Genomic DNA, 26,795 nt, shown 5'->3' on the forward strand with positions numbered 1-26,795 from the left:
TCCGCCATTCAATCATGGCTGATCCTTTTTTTTAAAATCTCCTCCTCAACTCCAGTTCACGGCCTTCACTCCGTAACCTTTGATGCCATGTCCAATCAATAATCTATCAATCTTGCCTTAAATACACCCAACAACCTGGCCTCCACAGCTGAATGTGGCAACGAATTCCACAAATTCACCACCCTCTGGCTAAAGAAATTTCTCCGCATCTCTGTTTTGAGAAGGTGCCCCTCTATGCTGCGGCTGTGCCCTGATGTCCTAGAATCTTCCACCATGGGAAACATCCTTTCCACACCTAGGCCTTACAACATTCAAAAGGTTTCAATGAGATTCCCCCCCCCCCCCCCCCCCACTCATCCTTCTGAATTCCAAGGAGTACAGACCCAGAGCCATCAAACATCCCTCATATGATAACTGTTTCATTCCTGGAATCATCTTTGTGAACCTCCTTTGGTTGCTCTCTAATGCCAGCACATCTTTTCTAAGATGAAGGGCCCAAAACTGTTCACAATACTCAAAGTGAGTATCTATCCTAGTTGTTTACTCCTGCAGATTAGGCTAGGCAAGCATGATTTTGATTTTGCTCAATCCTACGATTGTTTTCAAAGTATTACTGCATTGTTCACCATAGGCTCAAGCACTTGCCTACCAAAGATGGCAGCATTTTCTGTCCCCCTCCCTTCTTAAATAGAGAGACTACATGTGCCACTCACTATTCCGTAAAGGTAGTTCCAGAATCTTTAAATTCATGCAAGATGATAACAAAGCATCTACACCAGCTCGCGTAAAATTCTGGCATGCAGATTAATAGTCAATCTGTGTCTGTGGTTGAGTCTCTCAGATTCCTAGGGGTTACCATTACCAATATACTGAAGTGTTAAAAGCACATTACACTCATCATCTGGAAAGCCCAGCAGAGATTGTTCTTCCTATGTCAGCTTAGGAACCTTAACATCTCAGGGTACATCCTGAGGAATTTTACTCTGCAGCATTACTGAGAGTCTTGTGACCATCTCCATCATCATTTGGTTTCCCAGTGCCTCCTTCCTCCCCAAATCCAGTTTGCACTCAATGGTACACTCAGCAGAGAAGATCACCGGCTGTTGGCTACAGACATTAAAAGACCCGTTCATCACCAGAGCGAAGAAAATGGCTGAAAAAAAATTACTGCTGACTTAACCCACCCTAGCAATCACCTATTCACCAAATTCCCTTCAGGGAGACAGTACGAGTCTATCACCACCAGGACTAAACATCATCTCCAAAGATTCTTTCCTGTAGTTACCCAACTTCTCAACAAAACTCACTCAGGTGTAATACCCTAACTATTCCTGCACAACATCCGTTAAATGGTCTTTTCTGCTCTCCTTGCTCTGTTGAACATTATTGAGTCTCTTTATATGTTCACATTTACTTGTTTGATTATTGACATTTGTACATGTACCATTCTGCCATTTGTTGATTGATCATGGCTGTTTGCACTACTGTCTTGTAAAATTATTGGTTGCTATTGTGTTGTCTATTATGGTGTTTTATGCTTGGCACCAAACCACAATCAATTCTGGTATGTTTCACATACTGGCAGACAAGTGCTTCTGATTCTGATTATAGGCTCCTTTTCTTCAGTTCATCTTTGATACTCCGGTAAAATTAATACTCCGTTAGTTGGAGCCTACTAAAAATATTTATTTAAGTATTGTAATTATATTACCTTAAAGGATTTAAATAACCTCCAGTTCTACTTGTTACAAAAACAAAGTGTAAATTTCAACACCGGATCTTACTTCCGCCTGCTGGATAATGACTCCTCATTTTCTTTATGATTGAATTTCAGTCGATGTTTATCGTAAGGATCTGGCTGATGGTCTCTAGGTTGTGCAGGTTTTCTAACAGGATGTCCACAAGCTCTATTTACCTGTTTAAAAAAAAGCAAATATAATGAACTTGAAATTATTAAAACATGGTCTGAACATTAAAAGCCATTCTTAAAATTAAATGCCGATTATTTTGTTTAGTTCTTACTACCAGATTACTTAAGTGAAGCCATTAAAACTTACATATTGAGAACATCTAGTAGAGGCATTACCACAGGCTAATTTTATAAAAGGGAAACAAATAGGTGCTTACTTTTGAAAACATATTAGAATGTTTTAGAAATACACATGATTAAAACCTTCTGCTATTTTAAATTCAGCTAGAACTGCCCAAGGAAATGAAAGTATGTGTAACCAAATACAGAAACAGTGTTGTATAGAAGTACTGTGTTGAAGCAATAAATGCATTACTATCATTAATAGTTCTAATTCTCTCAAAATATATCTATGGTGTAGTTTATATTTCTCCAGGTCATCAAGTAACACCTCAGTGGTTAAATGCCCAATCCACTGACTTTCAAAAAGAGACTGCATGCAGTCGAACTGCAGTATCTATCAAATGGGGCTGGTAGTCTGTTACCAGGTTGAGGATTTCACCAGTACTCTGACAAAAAAATCATCAACCTGGAATGTCAAATTTCTTCCTCTCCACAGAGTTGCTGGCCAAGCTGCTGCACATTTTGTTTATATTTTGGATTTCCACATCTGCAATTTTTTTTTATTTTCATTGAGAGATGCATCAGTTCGATTCATTACTCCGCATTTTTTTCTGAAATAAGTATTATATTTGACTACTATATTGTTCTGATCAAATGGCAATTTGAATTCTAAACATGATACGTAACCAGAAGTGGTCATATGAGATGGACTTATAAGTGGTGGGTCACAACTTGCTCCCAGCCATGAGCACCCACTTGTCCTCTGGACAACAATTCAATAATGGTGGATCTGGAGAAGTTTTAGTCTGTCATGCCGAGTAAAATCTTAACTTTTCCAAATCTTCTTTGTTGATTTATTATCCAATGCCATCGCAATCCAAAGTGGCAAGGCCTTCACAAAGAAGAGGTATTAATGGTGTCACTTGAATGACTAATAAAACAGCTAGGAAAACTTGGATAACTGGCTAAGCCATGCTAGTTGGCATTGTTTCTGTCAAACCTGAGAGGAACTTGGATTGTTTATTAGCTTGTTTATTTATTTATTAATTGACTGACTGAGATACAGCTCAGAATAGGCCTTTCTGGCTCTTCGAGCCATGCTGCCACCCAATTTAATCCTAGCCTAATTATAGGATAATGACCGATTAACCAACCAACCAATACATCTTTGGATTGTGGAGAAAACTGGAGCCCCTGGAGGAAACCCACAATATCATGGGAAAACATACAAACTCCTTACAGATAATGGTAGGAATGTTTCCGAATGTCTGTCAATTCAAAAATATTAGAAGACTACTGAAAGAAAGGATTCTTTAAAAAAAACTTCATTAGAAATATCTATGAGAACATTAATGTAGCCATCCAAATGCCCTGTATAATCTGGATCAGGAACAACAGGAAGAGTAACCAGCATAATTGCTGAGAATCTGCAGCAAGTGTGAATATCTTTGAGGGAGACCATGAGTCTGATATTGGAGCAGAGGAAAAAAAAATTGCTCTAAAATAGTGGTCACCAACCTTTTTAAACCTAAGATCCCCTACCTCGGCCTTAGTTCAAAGCAAGATCGACCCCAGAGCAATTAGTTACACGCATGCGCACCGGGGCAGAAAAGACCGGAAGTTAAAACCCCGCAACCCGGAAGTAGAAATAATGTATGAACACCAGGGGTACCCACCCTTTTATGCACTGCCGACTGGTTTAATATTGACTATATTCTTGCGGACCGGCCAACAGGAGGGGGGGGGGGTTTAATCACGACGGGAATACAGTGATACTCAAAGCAGGTTCCTTATGTCTATTCTATTTTGCTATTTCACGGCTCTCGGCACTTAACTTCTCTCTCGCGCTGCTCACAAAACTCAACACGTTTGTCTTTAAGTGTGGGGTGCTTGGACTCAAGGTACCGAAGCAGTTTTGAGGGCTTCATTGCCTCAGACAGCCTCTCGGCCTGAACTCCAGCCTCCCTCCCGTCCGCCGGCCGCCAGACGCCTTGGCCAGGTGCGGTTGGTTGTGAGTCGGGTGAAAGGACAAGATCAGGGCTGGTGGTCCCCGTACCAGGGGGGTGGCGGCCGCAGTCCGAAGAGAGTGATCGAGCGAGCAAGGAGTGTAACAGGGAGCGGGCCCACCCGCGCCCCCCCCCCCCCGTAGGATCTATCAGCCGACAGAAGTTTGTTTCAGTAGATCGCAGCGAGGTAACTGCTCTGATACTTACGAAACACTGAGCCCGAATTAGGTCGTCTGTGAATATTTTAAAACCAGGTTCCCCGTGAACATTTGGTGTGTGGAACAGGTTTAGAGGCAGAGCTCCAGGCCAGTAGTGACGGCACTTCCAGCCGGCCGCCCAAGGCCAACCAGTGATCCCCGGCGTGAGGGTATCACTGCGTTTAGGCGACTGATGACCTCGAGTGCATTCAAGTTCAACAGTGGACTGATAGGGAATGAGGAAAGGTGCAACTGACCCATATTGTTTCCTCCCGGCCCAGTGGTTGGGGACCACTGAATTACACAGCATAGTGCTGGGGGAGTTACACACATGCGCACTGGGCAGAAAGAACGGAACTAAAACCCCACAACCCAGAAACAATCTCTCAACAGTATTTATTTTTCATTTTTTTCGGGATCTACTGGGAAAGTCTCAAAGATCGACCAGTCCATCACGATCGACAGGTTGGCGACCACTACTCTAAAATTTAGGCAGCAGATATCTTACAAATACCTTTCAAAATTAGTCTTAGTAGCAGACTTAGTCTGAGCCAATGCTACCCAAGCCTTTTATAACGAACAAAGTGGTGAGATATTAACAAAACTTCTGGAGGACTGTCTCATCCTTCAAATAGCTTTTGGACAGATAAAGTTAGTACCGTAGATTCCGTACTACAGAGTGCACCTGATTAAAAGCCGCAGGCTCTAATTTTAGAAAGAAAATCAATTTTGTACTTGTACAAGCCGCACCGGATTTTAAGCCGCAGGTGTCCCACGTTGTAATATGAGATATTTACACAGAAAGATATTACACGTGAGGATTTTTTAACTTTTAATTAAATCCGTATGGTAACATAAACAAATGCATATTGCAAATGCTTTTTTTTCGAACCGTGCCTGTAACACGGTTACTTTTAAATATACATACGTATCGGTAACACACAAATTACGTTGCGTATACTTTTTTACTGAACAGTGCACGAACAACATTCCAATATCTCCTAACAACTGGTAAAAAAATATATACTGCAGCCTACCAGGAAAAGTTATTGATCGCCTTTAACTTAAAAGCAGCGTTCTCGCGCAGGTCTAATGCGCTCGCCCCCTCCTTTCCGTTTATCGCAAACCGGTATTTTCCCACAAGACGCGGCGAAACCGCATGTGACGTCATAGCATTCCGGGATGTAGTACAGAAAACAAATATACTTAAAACACTTCTAACTTTAACTAGAAAATACTAACAAATGAATTACTAAGCGAAAATATTATAAACTAAATAACTGCCATAAAGGCAGCACAATGCTTTTCTTCGAGTGTTTTCCATGTTGATGAGGGTGAGTACAAATGACTGATTTACAATAATTTAATTGTGAAAGTGCGCTTGATTTATCGTACAATTTCATTGGACCTCTGTGAACTACTCATCAATTTTATTGGTCTACTGTTACGAGGCAAAATGTTTTTGGCGGCATGAAAAAAAACCATGCATTGGCCGCACTGTAGTAAAGGCCGCAGTGTTCAAAGCTGTTCAAAGCGTGGGGAAAAAGTAGCGGCTTATAATCCGGAATCTACGGTAGGTTAATTGGTCATTGTTAATTGTCCTGTGATTAGGCTACGGTTAAATAAGCAAAGAGTGGGAATAAAGGAATCCTTTCCTGCTTGGCTGCCAATGACTAGTGGTGCCCCGCAGTGGTTGGTGCTGGGCCTCCTTCTTTTCAACTTACATGTCAATGATCTGGATGATGGATCTGATGGTTTAGTGAACAAGCATGTACACAATACAAAGATAGGTGGGGAGGTAGGTACTGTTGACGAAGCAGGGTGTGTGTTATTATAGGTGCATAAAAAATGAACATCAATTCCCAGTGGGCTATGCAAGGGGTTCACCCAGAGCTAGAGGCTACAATGGTGACCTGTTTGCGCACGCACAGGGTTGAACAGCAGTTCAGTAACAAAATGTTCCAATGTAAACCAATGCCATGTTTGTCTTTATTGAGAATGAACATAACATGGTGTGAGAAGACATTGTGAGGTCTGAACACAGTGAGTAAATAAATACTGTGCATGACTGAGAATGAGATTGCATGATTATGAAAGGTGCTAGCAGCAAGTATGCTAGTTGTGGTGGAGAAGCTGGCCAGTGAGGCGAAAGAGCACGTTGTCCCAAAGTTCAGCAGTTACTGGATTCACCCAGAGAGATTCAGGTAAGAGGCCGAGAGTTCCCATCAAGCAAAGTCCTCTCACACCTATGCAGTTTACCAGCAATCTAACTGATAACTGGAAACGCTTTAAACACCAATTCAATATATATATAGCTGCTAGAGGAGCAGCAGGGGCTGATGAAAAATTGAAATATTTTTCTGCATGTAATTGGCGAAGATGTTTTGGACATCGAAAACAGCTTTCAAGTTGATAAGACAGCTTTTCAGTGGACACTTTGATGACAAAATTCGGGAGTATTTTGTCTCAAGTTGAAACATCATATTTGGGAGATATAAGATGTTTTCCTGTGACCAGAAACAAGGTGTTATTTTGACAAGTACTCAGCTGAGCTTGACATAATGAGTAATGCCTGCAAATTTGGAGATTTGAGAAACCCACTAGTTAGACACAGAATAGTTTGTGGAATTCCAGAAAATAGACTCGGAGAAAGACTGCTGCATGAAAAAGATTTGATGCTGGCAAAGGCAGTGAATATGTGCAGGGCAGCAGAGATGCCACGAGCACTAGCTAAGAAGCTGCACAGTACAGACACAACAGTGCATGCTGTGAAAACAGAGAAGCACTGCACAAAGTGTTTCCCAAAGCAACAGCGAAGCAAAGGGGAAGGCTCAAACAGCATCTATATAGTCACATTCCAAAGACGCGTCCTGCTTACGGAAAGTCTTGCAATAACTGCTCAATGGTTCTATTTATTATCAGAGAATGTATACAGTATACAACCTAAAATTCTTACTTTCTGCAGACATCCACAAAATAGAAAAAACTCCAAACAATGAATGACAGGAAAAATGTTAGAACCCCAAGCCCCCTCCCCCACCCTCCCAAGCGACAGCAAAGCATCAACCCTCCCTCCTCCACCTCCCCCAGCAAAAGCATCCGTCCCCACCACCCGGCACACAAGCAATAGCAAAGCCCCCAAATAGTCCATGCTCTAGAGTCCATCAGAATCCACTGCTTATCCACGGGCTCTCTCTCTCAGTATCAAGCAAGAGATGGGTACTATTTCTGCCACAGAGAGAAGGGAGACCAATAGCTCGCTGTTTTGATTTTACAGTCCACAGCGTTGCTTTATTTCAAGTTTCTCTGACTTGATAATCGGCAGCAAACTCTCTCTCACTATGGAGAGAGAAAGCGAGTGATTGCTTGAGTGCAGAGGCCTCCAACTATCTCGAGGTTCCGATCTCCAGCAACACTTCAGTCAGCAACTCCGGCAAGAAATCAGGTCGCCCACAGGGCTGCACAAGGCTTTGCTTCCCAAAGGCTCACGTTGTGGAAAGAGGAATCATTTCACAAATGGCTGCAAAGCTGAAGCTACCAAGGGAAAGGTGCATATCGTTGATGAGGAAATGAAGGGCATCTTTGTGAATTCTCTACAGGCTAGTGGTAAAACAGAATGGATTGTTCCAGTGACTGTGAATGAGACAGTAATTCCATTCAAGCTTGACACCAGAGCCCACGTGGATCTGTTATCCATGGGTGATTACAAGACTCTCACAGTAAAGAGCAAGATTTACTCAGTGAAGTTAGAAGTGACAGGATATACTGGGGAGAGTGTTCCAGTAGAAGGGGGCTGTATAGTGACTTCCAAGCACAAACTGCAGCACCTACAGTCACAGCAACTGATTGTAGAAAAGAGAGTACAGCCAGCATTAGATCTGAGTGCCTGCGAAAACCTCAACCTGGCTTTCAAAGTGGCCGCACTGACCAAGGATGAACAAACAACACTCAGAGAAGAGCATGCAGATGTCTTTGAGGGGCTCAGATGCTTACCCAGTGTACCCATAATACATATAGATGAGACAGTGACTCCTGTTGTCAATGCATGCAGAAAAGTTCCGTTTCCACTTAGAGACAAACTCAAACAAGAACTATCACACATGGAACAGATGAATGTCATCCAGAAAATAGGACCCAGCAGAGAGATGAGCTCACTAGTCTTTGCACAGAAGAAAAATGGAGCATTGTGGATCTGTCTAAACCCAAGAGATCCCAATATAGCCATCAAGAAAAAGCATTTTAAATTGCTAACATGGAAGGAAATGATGTCTTGGTTTACAGGTGCCAAGTGATTTAGCAAGCTCAATATGTCATCTGGGTTTTGCAGATGAAGCTTGATGAGGCAAGTTTGAGACTGCATACTGTTGATACACCACAGGGAAGATATCACTTTCTTTGTCTACCGTATAGGATTCTGACCGTAGAAGTCTACCATAAAACCATCCACATGATCTTTGAGGGTACACCTGATGTTGAGACCATGATGGATGACATCATCATCTAGGGGTCCACCTAGGATTTAGTCTCATGAGCAAGGAGAGTGTTTCTAGATGTTGTAAAGAGTCATAACTGAAGAGCCCATGCAGAAGTTTTATGATCCAGAAAGGTGTACTAGGATTTTGGCTGATGCTTCCCAGTACAGCCTTGGAACAGTACTACTGTAGCAGCATGATCACATATAGCAACATGTGGCCTTTGCATCAAGGGCTTTAACAAGTGTGGAAGCCACAATGCACAGACAGAGAAAGAGCTTCATGCCAGCACATATGCATGCAACTGGTTTCATCTGTTCATCTATGGACAAGCTTTTGAAGTGGAGACACTTCAAAATGAACCACTGGTCTCAATGTTGTCCAAACCACTGAATGACTGTCCCATGAGGATACAGCACATGTTGATAAGGCTGCAGGAATATGATGTGAGAGGATCTACACAACGGGAAAATATACAGCATATTTCCTGCTGATGTGCTATATCAAGCAGTTGACAAGAAAGAGTGACCAAGAGGTTAATACAGATATACAGGGCTATGTTGACATGATTGTCACCTCCATTCCAGTATCTCCGAATAGAAGAGAGAAGATTAGGAAAGCAGCAGGGACAGATGAAACATTGAAAGAACTCAATGGTACAATACTGAAAGAAAGGCTAACAAGAGTAATTGTCAAATGTGTATTGGGGATTACTGGGCATTCAGAGCTGAACTGTCAGTAGTGAAACATATGGTTTTCAAAAGGAAACAGGCTTGTGATTCCAGTGTTGCTACGCAAGGAAATGCTCTAGAATATACGCAAAAGGCATCTGGTTGGGGGAAAAAAATGTAAATGTAGAGCTCGTGAGGTGATGTACTGGCTAATGAACCAGGACATCAGCTAGACCATTTATTCTTGTGAAAAATGCCTTAACCACAGACTAATGCAGCAATCAGAACCACTTACACCATACCCTGTGCCAGGTCATACTTCAAAGTTGAAGTGGATTTGTTTGATTGTAATGGGAAGAGTCATACTGTTGTAACAGACTACTTTTCCAATTAACCCAAGGTTGCCACACTGCAATCAACATTCAGCACAGCAGTCATCATCTTCCTGAAAGCTGTGTTACAAGGGATGGAGTTCCATGTGAAGTGGTCCACAATTTCCAAGCTGTGAATTTGAGTCCTTTCCCCATGTTTGGGGGTTTTGACATACAACTTCAAGACCACATCACCCAAAATCAAAAGGCCAAGCAGAGAGTACAGTTAAGGTAGTGAAGGGCCTCATGAAGAAAATGCAGCATTGTTGTGAGAATTTCCATAAATGTTTGATGATTTATACAAGTGTGTCACTGCAGAATGGCCTTTCACCAACACAAATGCTGATGGGTAAAACACATACACACTACCCTCCAGACCACAAAGGCCTATTGATACCTAAAGAAGCCGACGAGATTAAGGTGAATGGGAAAGGAAAACAGAAACAGTATCATGACAAGACTACGAAAAGCCCACCAGAGATCAAGTGCGAATCTGAGATCAGAATTCAGGCACGTGGTCCAGGCAAGGATACGTGCAAGAGGAAATAGCTCCATATTCCTACCAGATCTAGACAGAGCAAGAGGCACCTCTGAGTAGGAACCTCATGGATCTATGACCACAAATTCCAACCCATAGCTGCGACACCCCATCAGTCAGTACACCAAAGGAGTCAGCAGCTGTAAGAAAATGAACATGTTGACCAGAGCCCTCAGAAAGACACAAATATTAATGCAGCAAATGCAAGTAATATACCTGTGAAAATATACAGGATTCCCCTACTATCCGAAGGTACAGCGTTCCTACGAAGCCATTTGAAAGCTGAAATGTCGTAAAGCAAAGAAGCAATTACCGTAGATTCCGGACTACAGAGCGCACCTGATTAAAAGCCGCTGGCTCTAATTTTAGAAATAAAATCAATTTTTTAATTGTAAAGGCCGCACCGGATTTTAGGCCGCACCGGATTTTCGGCCGCAGGTGTCCCACATTGTAATATGAGATATTTACACAGAAAGATATTACACGTGAGGATTTTTTAACTTTTAATTAAATCCATATGGTAACAAAAACAAATACATATTGCAAATGCTTTTTTTCGAACCGTGCCCGTAACGCGGCTACTTTTAAATATACGTTGCGTATACTTCTTTACTGAACAACATTCCAATATCTCCTAACGACTGGTAAAAAATATATATACTGCAGCCTACCAGGAAAAGTTATTGATCGCCTTTAACTTAAAAGCAGCGTTTCGCTCGGGTCTAATGCCGCTCCGCCGCTCGACCCCCTCCTTTCCGTTTATCGCAAACGGCATTTTTCCCACAAGACACCGCGAAACCGGGTGTGACGTCATAGCATCCCGCGACGTAGTACAGAAAACAAATATAGTTAAAACTCTTCTAACTTTAACTAGAAAATGAATTACTAAGCGAAAATATTATAAACTAAATAACTGCCATAAGGCAGCACAATGCTTCGAGTGTTTTCCATGTTGATGAGGGTGAGTACAAATGACTGATTTACAATAATTTAATTGTGAAAGTGCGCTTGATTTATCGTACAATTTCATTGGACCTCTGTGAACTACTCATCAATTTTATTGGTCTACTGTTATGAGGCAAAATGTTTACGAGGCGGCATGAAAAAAATCATGTATTAGCCGCTCCGGATTAAAGGCCGCAAAGTTCAAAGCTGTTCAAAATGTGGGAAAAAAGTAGCGGCTTAAAATCCGGAATCTACGGTACCTTTAATTTATATGGGAAATTTTTTGAGAGTTCCCAGACCCAAAGATTAACCTACCAAATGATACCAAATAACACATAAAACCTAAAATAACACAAACCTATAGTAAAAGCAGGAATGACAAGATAAATGTACAGCCCATATAAAGTAGAAATATTGTATGTACGGTGCAGTTCCACTTATCAAAATCGGGAAGACAGCAAGGCAAAATCGATTTGAAGAAAAAATGTACACACCTACGCACGTACACGCATGCGCACACAACTGCCCGCACAAGGCTTCACGGTCATGGTAGTCTTTCTCGGGGTAAACACACGTATAAAGCGGCGTCTTTTTTTCGTAAAAGCGAAAATCCTCTTTGGTTAGCGAAAACAGGTAGGTCTTTCGTAACAGCGAGCTGTCGCAAAGCGAACGTTCGAAAAATGGGGGTCACCTAGGCCTGTAAACAGCAGACCAATAAAGGAGCATAAACCACCTCAGAGACTGATTGAAAGATGCTAATTACAATTGAACTTGAAATGTTGAACAGCTGAAAATTCAAACAAAAAGAGAAAAGAGACCGGCTATGGAATGTAGATTTCTTTGTTGGAAAGGATTGTTGTTTCTTGCAGGCTTATGAGGACATAGTATTGTGTTTGCTTTTCTTTCAAGGGAAAAGATGGTGTGTTATGTATGCATAATAAAGAACTTTAGCTCCCAGTGGACAATGTGAGGGGTTTACCCGGAACCGGGTTGAGCAGCAGCTCAGTAATAAAATGTTCTAATGTAAATCCACCACAAGTTTGTCTTCATTAAGAACAAACATAACAGGGAGCCAGCAGAAAGACTTGAACAGTTTCGAAAAATATGCAAAGAAGTGGCTGTGTAGGGGAAGCATACGGTCATGCACTTTGCTGGAACGAATAAAGGCATAAACCATTTTGTAAATGGGGAGCAGTTTCAGAAATTGTATGTGCTAAGGTACTTGATTGTTCTAGTGCAAGAATCCTCTAAATGATAACTTGCGGGTTGAGTTGGTGGAAAGCAAGGCAACTGCACCTGAATCCATTTTCAGACGACTACAATATAAAAGCAAAGATATAATGACGAGTCTCTACAAGGCATTTGGAGTCTCTGACAGCATTTGGAGTATTAACTGTGGTAAACAGAAAAGATACTACCATGGATAGAAGACTGGCTGATTGGCAAGAGGCAAAGAGTGAGGATAAAAGGATCAAAGTTGGCTGCAGGTGACTAGTGGTGTTTAGCAAGATTCAGTGTTGGCTCCATGCAAGTATCTTTCCTGTAATACCACGGGCTCTTGTTTAGCAGCTGCATATATGTCACCTTGTCAAAACCCTTCAAAAATCCAAGTAAGCAAAATCCACTGACTCTCCTTTGACTATTCTGTCTGTTATTTCCTCAGACACACTATTCTCTGTTCTATGTGAAGCACCACCTACCCAATGTATGATGCCTGCCTCCTTTGTCACAATCTCCCCCTCTCCAGCAGCCTGGTTGGTTGTTACACCTATACCTTCCCGCTCCTCTTCCAATTCCACCTCCCCTATGGTAGTGGTGGTCAGATATTGCCACTTCCTATTCTGCTGCTTAAGTTGTCTATTTGCCAAATCTGGCCTGCCCCCATACCTCTCCAAATTTGGCCCCAGGGGCCCACAGGACATCCCCTTGGCCTTACCTACTGGCATGTTGGGCAATTCACTGCTGCTGTTCTGGCTTCCTCACATGTCAGTGCCACCTTCGGGCCTCTGCCCATTTCCTTACTCCTTCTACCCCTTGATGCCCACTCTCTGGTGTGCCCACGAAGCCAAAAACCCCAATCTTCCTCCTCTGTGACCGCGTGGCTAACATTATTCTGAGCAGCAGCATTCTGTGCCGCCTCCTCCATGTCATGAGAAGTGAGAGAGTCCACATGGTAGACAGTGATCTACCAACATTCAGTGTGGTCCCAGTTTTCCCAATAGAATTGACCCACCCCCCCACATGTATCTTCCAATTTTGCCCCTGCAATTGGGGCATCTATATGACCATCCTATTCGCCATTCGTCTTACCCCCATGTCCTCTACAATGGTCATTACATCCAGAGCGACTGCTGTGAAGAGCAGAGCACGTTTACTCAATTGCCTGAAGTCTTTCATCATTTACCACGTTCTACATTGGCCACATTTGTCTATTGTACAAGGACGTTGCCTGCCAAATAACCCCTCTTTCACCAGTGCTGTCACTGCTTCCCTTATCTCCTTGGTGTCACCTGGGTTGCAGTACTGCTTGATGTTCACCATCTTGTTTGGAGGCAGGGTGACAAGGAGCTCCCACTTGGCCAATCCCACTAGTACAGATGCTGAAGCCACCCCAAAAGTAAAACAGCCACTGTTGGTCTGCATGGACCTGCCTTTCAGCACATTTATACCCAAAATGCACTCAGGGGATGCCGCGACCAGCACTGATGTAGGCTACGCCTGGTTGTTCTGAGCCGTTAGCTGCCTTTACTGTAACCACCCGGGCCAGGGCGAGTGACCCTCCCAATCCTTCCATCATAACCTGGGCACCTCGCCATCCATTGGAGTCTCCTGGGATAACAATATCAAATAGTGTCACCCATTGATGAACATCTCGCTTTCCCCAAAGAGCTACAATAAGTAGGCAAGACCTCAGGTATCCTGGCTGGGAAAGGGTGACTAGCAGTGCAGAAGCCTTGTACCCTTGTAGCGGCGGGGTGGGAGGGTGCCACCAGCAGCTGCAGAGCTTTCTGCTACGCCTCAAAGGAGGGGTATGAGAATGGATCCTTCCCCCCCATTGCTAGGAAAATCAGCACCTTCACACCTACAATCCCAAACCCCAAAATTCCACTCCCTTTTTTTTGAGGAAGATCCTTCCACAAAGTATACAAAGCAGTGGCGGATATACTACCCACCTGTTCCTTTGGGAAGCCTGTCTTGAGCCAAAAACACCTCCTTTCAGGTCAGGTGAAACTGCCCCCCTCTCCTTCTCCCAGTGACAAGCCCCACCTACGTGTTCCAACTCTCCAAGAATCCTAGTGTCCTCCCTTCCACTGGCTCTAAAAGGGACAGTATCATTCCCTTCAAATGGGGGGGTGGGGGGTTAGCATTTTCACCACATACCATTTCATGGCTGAGGTAAACTTTCTATCCACCATTGAGCTATCCCCACCATCATAAATCCCAGTGATCAGGGCCCACTGAGAGAGAGCCTTACTTAACTTAACCTTTACCACCACCTTTACTCCATCCCACAAAGATCTTTACTCCTCGACCGTCCCCTGTAGGGCACTGTTTACCCCATGGTTTGATAACAATCCTCCCAGGGCACTCATTTTCTGGTCATATAAGACCACTTCAACTTTCTGCATCTCTGATCTTCTGATGAGGACCATCTCATGGGCCTCTACCTCTAGTTTCCTCCCTCAGTAGTCAATTGTCAGCTCCTTCTTAGTGTGGACTTTCAGTAAAAGATGTTTTTATGGCACCACTCAGCCAGATTTTCAATCTCTCGTCTATGCTGATTCAGTACCACTGTTGATTCAGTCTTAGACACTGGTGTCATCAGAAAACTTGAATTTGACATTGGAAATGTGGTTACCCACACAGTCATAAATAGAAAGCGAGTAGAGCAAAGGGCTAAACACACAGCCTTGTGTTGCACCTGTGCCGATGGAGATCATGGAGAAGATGTTGTTGCCAATTTGAACTGACTGGGGTCTGCAAGTGAGGAAATCAAGGATCTAATTGGACAGGGAAGTATTGAGGCCAATGTCTTGGAGCTTATTGATTAGTTTTGAGAGTATATTGTTTACCCTGTATACCTCAGACTTTAGGTACAACACTGAGTCATGTCATCTGCAGAAATTCTCTGATGACTCAGCAATAGTTGGGAGTATAAAGGGAGGACGGGAGGATGAATGCAGGGCCCTGGTGGCGAACTTTGTCAGATGGTGCAAGCTGAATCATCTGCAGCTCAACATCAGTAAGACAAAGGAGATAATGATGGACAACTGGATAGGAAAACTAAGCCTGCATTGCTCCTTCTTTTGCTTGGTACTGTGCAAGCACTGCCGGATGGCTGTTATAACACGCAGTCGGTATAAACAGAGTGAGAGTTAAATTGTAAAGTGAGCTTTTTTGACTAGATCCCCTAAATTGATTTGATTGAGTCTATCTTTAAAAATACTAATGTCAGAAATACTGCGCAGGTCTGGCGGCAGAAGACTCCACTCTCTTGTTGATCCTGGGTAGAGGGAGTACTGGCAGCAAATCTTGTTGAATGAAGGGGTTTCTAGTATGTAAGGTCCAGTTTGCTGTCGAGTTGGACTAACCCTGTGATGAATTTGGATATTTGATGGAGTGATGTTGTGAACTTCTTTGAAAATGGAGATTAACCGTAGTTTAGTACGTCGGTTTTCAAGTGGTTCCCACTGAAGGTTAGAGAGCACATTGGTGACACTGGATTTCCTGCTGTAATCATTTAGCACAAAGCCAGCAGCATGGGGTTGGGTTTTGTCAATGGACTTCTTTTTGTTAGCTTGATGGGGAACCCATATGGCTTTGGACGGACGAGTGTCTTGTATGCCATGACCTTGACGGATTCACTATGAGTGGAGGTTTCTTCGCAGGATACCCAGCATTTTGTTTGCTTTGGCTGTCATCTGATTGATGTGGCATGCCCAGTTAAGATCCTTGCTAATTTCAACACCAAGATATGGGTGGTGGGTGACTGGTTCAAGAATCTTTCCTTTCATGTTATATGTCATGTTGATTGGTTTAACTTTATGACTGACATGCATAGCATAACATTTAGATGAGCTAAAGGACATTTGCCATTCAGACTCCCGTTAACATAATGAATCAGTATCGTTTTGCAGCAGCTGAGCATCTTGGTCAGTTTTTATCCCACGGTAGATTATGCAGTCATCTGCAAAGAGTCTGACCTTCGACTTGACTATATTTGGCAAGTCGTTGATGTAAATGAGAAAAAGCAAGGGTCCCAACACGGTCCCCTGGGGCGCTCCGGATGTTACTGGAGATTCAGGGGACTCTGCCCCCTCGAGAAGCACACATTGCTGTCTGTTGGTAAGGAACATGTAAAAGGTTGTTAATGCCCGCATGTTCAAGCTTACGTAGTAATCTCTGGTGGGGGACCGTGTCAAATGCCTTGCTGAAGTCGAGTATGATTAAGTCTGCTTGGCTTCTATTGTCAAGGATCTTTGCTAAGTCGATGATCAGCCCTGCAAGTTGCATGTCACGAGATCTGCCCTGTCGGAATCCATGTTGGTGGTGAGTAAGAACATTGTGTCTGTCTAGATGGTCCATAATGCGACGGTGAATAATATGCTCAAGAATTTTACAAGGGATGGAGGTGAGTGAAACCGGTCTGTAATTTCCCGGATTTGTGCGCTCACCCTTCTTATAAATTGGAACGATGTTCGCTTTCAACCAATCGTCCGGTAATGTCCCAGTATCAATAGACTTCTGGAATATCCTTTGCAAAACAGAAGCTAGACTAGAAGCACAACTCTTCAGAATCATGGCTGGTGTTTGATCAGGTCCTGGTGCTTCCTTAGGCTGTAATTCCTCAAGAAGCTTCTTAACCCCTGTTACAGCTAGAATGAGATCTGGCAAGTCTGGGATATTGCTGGGGTCTAAAGTGGGGAGTTCATTCAAGTTTTCCCTTGTAAACACAGAAAAACTGCTGGTTAAGTGCTTGTGCTTTGGCTGCAGCAAGAGATACAATGCAACCCCCAGATGAGAGAGAAGGAATTCCAAAAACTTGTTGCTTTGTCGATTTAATAAAACTCCAGAAGGGTTTGGTGTTGTCACTCTTTAAGCTCTCACCAATTACACTATTAACATACTAATGGTGAGTTTTCCTGATGTTTCTAGTAATAAGTCGGTGCGAGGATTTGAACTTTTGCCAGACTTCACTATGGCCGGATTTCCTAGCTTTATTATAGAATCTTTGTTTTCTACATATCGCACGCCGGGTGGACTGGTTTACCCATGGTAAGTTGAAACTGGAAGAGGTCATTTTAGAGGGGACATACTTGTCAATTGCTGCTTGAAGGACCTCTTGGAAGTTAAACGAAAGAATATTAATACTGACCGATGCTAGATAGTCCTTAGCTAGTGACTGGTTGAAATCACTAACAAGTTTTGCAATTCCACTAAAATCTGCTTTCCTGTACAAAAATATTTTCCTTTTGGGGGGTTTAATTAATTTCACAGTACACTTTGCATTCACAACAGCAACATCATGATCGCTAATCCCTGCAGTGACATGGTGATTTACAACTAAAGCTGGATTTAACACAAAACATAAGTCCAGTATGTTACTTCCTCCAGTAGGATGTCAAACAATTTGTGTCAAATTAAAATCAGCTACAGTATCAAACATTAGTTTACTGACTGCTACATAACTGCCCCCTTGGCAGACAATACTGCTGTCCCAATCCACACTAGGCAGATTAAAATCTCCAAGAAGCCAAATAGATGCTGATTGAGGGATTTTTGAAAGTGACAAATCCAGTTCCTTTAAATAATCAACATCAGAAGATGGAGGGCAATAGAATGCTCCAGCATACACTGGTTTAGGCCTTTAACATGAATACTAATGCACTTTATTTCACAATTTGAATCTAGGGTATTTTCTTCAGTAACTATGTGAGTATTTTTCACTGCAGTAAACTCTCCACTATGGGAGCTAGATTTCCTGTCTTTCCTAAAAACCTAGAAGTAGGGGGGAAAGATCCCACCCGAAACAATGTCGTTGTTGAGCCATGACTCAGTACCAACTATTATGTTGGGGTTTTCATCGTCAATCAAGGCTTGAAAATTAGTTTTCTTGGCTCTCAAGCTCTGACAATTCATGTTTACAATGCTCTCTGTTACTATTGATGGTGAGGACGTGGACGTGGTGAGGACCTACCAAGTACATGGGGGCACACCTGGGGGACAGACTTGAGTGGAGCACCAACACAGAGGCTGTGTACAAAAAGGGCCAAAGTCATCTCTACTTCCTGAGGAGACTGAGGTCCTTCTGGAGTATGCAGACTTCTCCTTCACGTTCCACCACCCTATTGTCGCCAGTACAATCTTCCACGCAGTGCTGTTCTTGGGCAATGGCGTTAACACGGGTGATGCCAACAGGCTCAATAAACTGATAAGAAAGGCTGGCTCTGCTATCGGAGTCAAAGCGGACACACTGGAGGCTGTGGTAGAACAAAGGCCCCTAGGGAAAATCCTGTCCATTCTGGACAATGTTTCTCACCCTCTGCGTGCCACCTAGGCTGAACAGCGAAGCACTTTTAGTAACAGTCTAAGACAAATATGTTGCTTCAAAGAGCACTATATGAGATCATTCTTACCCTTGGCCATTAGGCTCTATAAGGAGTCAACCTACAGTCAGGGGAGTGATGACCACATCCTGTTAGAGATAACTTTTTTTCCTTACTTCTCTCCTAATATTTGTATATCTGTGCACTTGTAATGTTACTGTAGAACTGTAGTTTCCTTTGGGATCAATAAAGTATCTAAAGGCTCATTGTGAAGCTTTCCTGTCCACTGCAGTGTAATTTCAGCACCATGTAGCGATGCAGCTTGTTAAGATGCTCTCCACTGTGCATCTATAGAATGTCATGAGTATAGATGTACATAATTCAGCTCCCTTTGGCCTTCTCAGAAAGTAAAAGCATTGGTGACCTTTCCTGATTGTGTAGAATGTGTTCTGGGACCATGAGAGGTTGTGCGAGATGTGCACTCCAAGGAGTCTGAAGCTGCTCGCTGCTTCCACTGCTATACCGCCAATGTAAAGTGGGGTGCAAGCTCTCCTAAAGTCGCTAACCATTTCCTTGGTTTTGTTGACAGTTAGGAAGAGGTTATTTGCCTGACACTAGGCCTCGAGCTCTTTCACATCCCCACAAGGCCATTTCATTGTTATTGGGAGTTGAGCCCCACACTCATCACTAACAATACTCAGGGATGGTTCATCAGAGCAAATGAAAGTGAACACAATGAGCTTCCTGCTGATAGCTGCTAAAATTGAGACTTTTAAGTAGGTGTTTATCTGATTATGTAGAAATAATAAGCCTGCAAAAGAACAGCCTGTGGTCTCAAGTTGCCTAAGACCAGTGCAAAGAAATCTACCTGAGGCACAAGTCCAGAGGAGGAGCCATAAAGTAATACAGGGTATAGCCTTTGGTCAGATCCAGTGAGAATCTGACAAAGCTCAGTCTAGTGAACTGGGTGACCCACAGCCAAACAAATATAATAACAGAATGATCTGATAAGAAACAAGATAAGTAACCGTTTAAACTGCCTACTTCTATCATCCTGCACCGGGAACATAGCCCTCCATATCCCTACCATCCATGTACCTATCCAAACTTCTCTAAAATATTGAAATCAAGCTTGTGCTAGCAACTCATTCCACACTCTTACGACCCTCAGAATGAAGAACCCTCATGTTCCTTTCTCACCTTTCACTCTTAACCCACCCAACCTCAGTGGGAAAAGCCTGCTTGCATTTTGCCTATCTATACCCCTCATAAATTTGTATACCTCTATTAAATCTCCTTAAAAATCTTCTACGTTCTAAAAGAATACAGTCCGAACCTATTCAATCTTTCCTTATAAAACAGGTCTTCCAGACCCGGCAACATCCTTGTAAATTTTCTCTGTACTCTTTCAAACTTATTTACATCTTTCCTGTACGTAGGTGACCAAAACTGCACACAATACTCCAAATTAGACCTCATCAACATCTTATGCAACTTCAAGATATGAAAGCCAATGTGCCGAAAGCTTTCTTTATGACCCTATCTACTTCCAACAAATTATGGACCTATATTCCCAGATCCCTTTGTTCTACCACATTCCTCAGTCCCAACTGTTTACTGTGTAAGACCTACCCTGGCTGGTCCTACCAAAGTGCAAAACCTCATACTTGTCTGCATTAAATTCCATCTGCCTTTTTTTGGCCCATTTTTCCAGCTAATGCTAATCCTTCTGCAAGCCATGATAGCCTTCCTCACTGACTACTACATCCCCGGTCTTGGTGCCATCTGCAAATTTGCTGATCAAGTTAAACACATTATCATCCGGATCATTGATATAAATGACAACAATTAACCTAGCACCTATCCCTGTGGCACACCACAAGTCACAGGCCTCCAATCAGAGAGGCAACCCTCCACTACCACTCTCTGGCTTCTCCCACAAATCTAACATCTAATCCAATTTACTACCTCATCCTGAATGCCGAGCAGCTGAACCTGTTGTAAACCCATTACAATCTTCTATGTTGTCCACAACTTCACCAAACTTATTAACCCACCCTTCCACTTTCTCAGAGTCATATATAAAATTTACAAAAGCGTGGGTCCTGGAACAGATCCCAGTTGAACTCCACTAGACAAAGACATCTGGGCAGAAAAAGTCCATCTACTACCACACTCTGCTTTCTGTGGGCGAGGCAAATCCATGCAGTCGAGTTTCCCTGGATCCCATGTCACCTGACTTTCTGAATGAGCCTTCCATGGGGAACCTTGTCAAATGTATTACTGAAGTCCATAAACACCACATATACATACATACACATATATACACACACATATATATACATATATATGTGTGTGTGTGTGTGTGTGTGTGTGTGTGTGTGTGTGTGTGTGTGTGTGTGTGTGTATATATTTAGATATACACACACACACACATATATACATACATACACATATACATATATATATCCCTGTTATCTTTCTTGAATAAAGGATGAACATTTGCAAATCTTCTGGTACTACTTCTATAGCCATTGAGGACACCAAAATCTTCACCAATGGCACAGCAACTTCTTCCTTTGCTTTCCATAGTTACTTAGTTTATGTCCTGCCTGGCACTGGAGATTTACCTAGCCTAATGTTTTTCAAAATTCCAGCATATCCTTTTACTTACGTGTTCTTAGCATATTAGCCTGTTCTACACCAAGCTCATATTTGTCATGGACCCTCATTCTGGTGTATACTGAAGCACAGTAATCACTGAGAACCTCCGTCTGCTATCCCTGATCAGTTTTACCCTCACTCTAGACATTCTTCTATGCACCTAGTCATACAAGACTTGTCCTTTTCAATGGTCCCTGTTCGCATACAATTATCACTCAATCCTCACTCACATTTCCTCAAACATGGAGATTATGTTGCGATTAAGAGGGATGCCTGGCCAACATAAACTCCTTTTCCCAGATACAACCTTTGCTATTCTTTGACTCTTCAGGGAAGGTCATAGAAACCTCAGGGGCATGTGCAGTTATTTACATTTGTATGACATGTTTGTGTATTTTTAACTGAACCAATAAAAGTAATTATTGATTAATACAGAAATCTCTTTATGCCTAATCAATTATTCTTGTTGATGGTAAATACCTGCAACAAGTGCTTGTGGGCAAGCTTGTTTTGTAACCAGGATTTGTTATGGATAAAGTGTAATGCAGTGAAGCCTGTAGCCCACTGTTTTCTCTTGTGTTTCTCTTGCCCAGAAATTGTTTTTGCTTTGTTTCTTAAGTATAAAAACATTGTGGAGTGCCTATTTGAATTCAGATCCCTTCAATTGGACAGCAGAATTAGTGTCCAATCACTCCCGCATTTTCATAGTGAAATACTTCCTTACATTGAACCGATTTTATTGAATACAGGATACTTATATCATTTGATATTGCAGACACCATGACCATATTTCCATTAGTTGTGTGTCTGGAACCAAGATACTTAGTTTCATAGATCTCATCAATACACTTTGTCATGTATTCAAGGAATTCAATCAAACTGGTCAGACAGGATCTGCCTTTGTGAAAGCCAAGCTGACTGCCTCGCTCTCTTCCCCCACTCCTGTTAGTCACACACATCCACAGTTAACAGGCTTTTCAGTTCACCAGGTCTTTGTTTATAAGCACACAATGAGATCTCTTTTCCCTTTGAAGTAAATACAGATCCTACATTTATAAACTATGTTATCCCAGCTCCTAATGCTCATCTGGAGCATCATTCATCAACAGTCCCACTCTATGAACTCTAATGCAGTTTTATCTCAACTGCTCAAAGTTTGCTTTACCAAATGTCAAAGTTCAGGCTGAACTTCAAACCGCTCTAACTCAATATTAAGTTCAATATATTTATCGTATCTCTGAACATGGTACCGCTAGCACAAACTTGGTATGCCCTATTCTCTTGTTGGTTTAATGAGATACTATTCCACAAATTCGTTTGGAAGACTTAATAGAAATTTCCTGCTTCTCTCAGTTTCCTGTAATAACACTAATTGTGACAAGATTGTCTGAATAATGTACATCTGCATTTGCATTGCCTAATCATTTTCAGATCTGTCAGAAAACTCACATTAACCTGCCAGTTTGTACTCCTTCCCTCCCACGACCAACTTGTTCTGGTTTCTGTCCACTTCCCTTTGAGACCTGATGAAGGATCTTGACCTTAAACATTGACTGTTCCCCTCCATAGAAGTGGAGGTAAAAAAAAGCTATTACAATTAGATGCTGGATGATTACTGATACCTTTGGATCCTTAAATACAAAATCAGTTTCAAGTGAAGAGCAGAGGAGAAATTATTCAGACAGATGTTATAACTTTTAGACTGTTGTCAATATAGTCTCAGAGTTAAAGGATTAAAATTTAATTCTTAATTTTGCTTAAATTTAACAAATAAACCTGCAGATTCTGAAAATCTGAAATAAAAACACAATAGAGACTCTCAACAGGTAAGGCAACATCTGTGGAAGGAGAAATAATTAATATTTCAGTTTCAAGGCCATTCATTAGAACTGGGAAAGAGAATATACAGTCCTGTTGAAGGAACTCCACCTGAAACACTGACTCTTTATTTCCCTCCAAGGTGCTGCCTGACTGCTGAACTCAACCAGCATTGTGTGCGTGGTGCTCAAGATTTCCATCATTTGCAGAATCACTTGTGTTTATCAAAATCTTTTATATATTTGTAGTCCTGAGTTCCACTATGAGAATTCGTCTTGCTTTTCCACTGCTTTGAGCACCTTCATGATCTCTATGAGCAATTCTACTTTTCCTCCAATCTTTCTCTCTTGCTTTTACAATTCAGCACAAGAAATTAGGCTCAGTACTGTGTAAACGCTGGACACTGTGAATACAATAGGCATCAAAAAATTGTGCCAATGCCAGAGCATAGATTTTATATAAGACATGCTGCAGAATATTTTGATGCAGGTGCAAGTACATGCAGTTAATATCCAGCAGAAGCAGGCAGATCAATCTGATTTTCTCTAACATTTACTACTAGCATTGAGATTCTGCAGTTTTATGTTCCAGCCATTAACATTCCATTCATCTCAGAGAGCTACATTTGTATTAAGTACCATGACGTGCCCTCCAATCCCAGCAACCAGTACTTTTTAAGTTAGCTACTTGATTTTGCTCCAACTCCAGTTGATGGACTTTCTGCTGACTCTAAAGCATCAGCATAATGCAGTTATTACCAGAAACATTAAGCACCAGTGGGCCTTTCCCTTACAATTTGGCAGTGAAGCAGCAAAAGAGCTAAACTCCTTTTTGAAAGAGCTGTTAAAATATTAGAGATTGAAGGTTTGAGGGAAGTTGTAGTGTTTTGGAAATAATTCCACAACATGAACCTGAATGTTGACCAAAGTCTTATGTTTAAGAAAGGAGATCCTCACTGAAACCTGTCAGAGGTTGCAACCACTGCCAGAAAGACACTTTACCAGTGTCTGTGAAAGTATATCTGGATATGAAGAGTAAATAGCAGGCACTGTTGGCAAGCAGGTCACAGTTGCTTAATCAGGTCACTGATACTCTCTTATCAAAAACAAATTTCTTCACTTTATTCCTTTTTAGATATGCTCAATGGAGAGGAGGGATTACCCACGATGGACTGGGCTGTAACCACTACTTTTTGTAGGGTTTTCTGTTCAAGGGCATTCGTGATTCCATACCAGGCTGTGATGCAGCCAGACAATTAATGCTTCACTGCACGTCTACAGAAGTTTGTCAAGGTTTTAGATTCTTTGCAAGCTCCTAAAGAGATAGAGGCACTGTCACGCTTTCTTCATAATAACTTATGTGCTGGGCCCAGGATAGGCCCTCTGAATTAATAACACCAAGGAATTTAAAGTTGCTGATCCTCTTCACCTCTAATCCTCTGATGAAAACTGGCTCCTGGACCTCTGGTTTCCTCCTCTTGAAGGTTTTGCTGACATTTAGTAAGAGGTTATTGTTATGGCACCACTCAGCCAGATTTTCTATCTCCCTCCTCTATGATGATTCATCACCACCTTTGACTCAGCCTATGACAGTTGTGTCATCAGCAAACTGGAATATGGCATTGGAGCTCTACTTAGCCACACAGTCATAAGTGTAAAACGAGTAGAGCAGGAGGCAAAGCACACAACCTTGTGGTACACCTGTGCTGATACAGATCATGGACAAGATGATGTTGCCTATCGTAAGCGACTGGAGTCTGCAAGAAAGGAAATCATTCATCCAATTGCACAAGGAATTATTGAGGCCAATACCTTGAAGCTTAATGAAGTTTTGAGGAGATTATAGTATCGAATGCTGATCTATAGTTGATTAAATGCATCCTGTTTAATGATCTTTTCTGTCCAAATGTCCCATGGTTGAGTGAGGAGCCAATGAGATGGCTTCTACTGTGGACGTGTTGTTCCACTGGGCAAATTGGAGTGGATTCAAGTCATTTCTCAGGCTGCAGTTGATTTGTTTCATCACCAACCTCTCAAAACATTTCATCACTGTGTATGTAAGTACTACTGCATGACAGTTATTAAGGTGGCACTTGTATAATTGAAGCCTGCTTGAAGCAAATGGGTACCTTAGGCTACCAAAGCGAGAGGCTAAAGATCTCAGAACACTTTAGCCAGTTGATTAGCAGAGGTTTTTAGTACTTGGCCAGGTACCCCATCTGAGTCAGATGCTTTTCGTGGGTTCACTCTCCTAAAGCCTGCTCACACACACATTGGCCTCAGAGATTGAAAACACAGGATCATCAGAGGCTGTGGGAATTTGTGAAGGATCCTCCATATTTTATAGACATAGGTGCAGAAGTAGACCATTCGGCCCTTCGAGCCCGCACCACCATTTTGAGATCATGGCTGATCAACTACTATCAATACCTGGTTCCTGCCTTGTCCCCATATCCCTTGATTCCCCTATCCATAAGATACCTATCTAGCTCCTTCTTGAAAGCATCCAGAGAATTGGCGTCCACTACCTTCCGAGGCAGTGCATTCCAGACCCCCACAACTCTCTGGGAGAAGAAGTTTTTCCTTAACACTGTCCTAAATGACCTACCCCTTATTCTCAAACCATGCCCTCTGGTACTGGACTCTCCCAGCATCTGGAACATATTTCCTGCCTCTATCTTGTCCAATCCCTTAATAATCTTATATGATTCAATCAGATCCCCTCTCAATCTCCTTAATTCCAGCGTGTACAAGCCCAGTCTCTCTAACCTCTCTGCGTAAGACAGTCCAGACATCCCAGGAATTAACCTTGTGAATCTACGCTGCACTTCCTCTACAGCCAGGATATCCTTCCTTAACCCTGGAGACAAAAACTGTACACAATACTCCAGGTGTGGTCTCACCAGGGCTCTGTACAAATGCAAGAGGATTTCCTTGCTCTTGTACTCAATTCCCTTTGTAATAAAGGCCAACATTCCATTAGCCTTCTTCACTGCCTGCTGCACTTGCTCATTCACCTTCAGTGACTGATGAACAAGGACTCCTAGATCTCCTTGTATTTCTCCCTTACCTAACTCTACACCGTTCAGATACTAATCTGCCTTCCTGTTCTTACTCCCAAAGTGGATAACCTCACACTTATTCACATTAAACGCCATCTGCCAAGTATCTGCCCACTCACCCAGCCTATCCAAGTCACCCTGAATTCTCCTAACATCCTCATCACGTCACACTGCCACCCAGCTTAGTATCATCAGCAAATTTGCTGATGTTATTTTCAATGCCTTCATCCAAATCGTTAACGTAAATGGTAAACAGCTGTGGTCCCAATACCAAGCCCTGTGGCACCCCATTAGTCACCACCTGCCATTCCGAGAAACACCCATTCACCGCTACCCTTTGCTTTCTATCTGCCAACCAGTTTTCTATCCATGTCAATGCCTTCCCCCCGATGCCCTGAGCTTTGATTTTACCCACCAATCTTCTATGTGGGACCTTATCAAATGCCTTCTGAAAATCGAGGTACACTACATCC

At 42.4% G+C, this 26,795-nt stretch overlaps 1 protein-coding gene across 6 annotated transcripts in view; it reads right to left on the reverse strand.

The window, feature by feature from the left end:
- LOC140715301 (glypican-5-like) overlaps positions 1-26,795 on the reverse strand; it is an 864,157-nt gene that overhangs the window by 724,690 nt on the left and 112,672 nt on the right. For all 6 annotated transcript variants that reach the window (XM_073027313.1, XM_073027280.1, XM_073027291.1 and 3 more), the window contains exon 4: positions 1,785-1,915. In XM_073027313.1, the coding sequence (XP_072883414.1) occupies positions 1,785-1,915 (131 nt within the window). The remainder of the gene's footprint in view (positions 1-1,784; positions 1,916-26,795) is intronic.

Source organism: Hemitrygon akajei, chromosome 2, assembly GCF_048418815.1.
Source record: "Hemitrygon akajei chromosome 2, sHemAka1.3, whole genome shotgun sequence".
NCBI classification, from domain to species: domain Eukaryota; kingdom Metazoa; phylum Chordata; class Chondrichthyes; order Myliobatiformes; family Dasyatidae; genus Hemitrygon; species Hemitrygon akajei.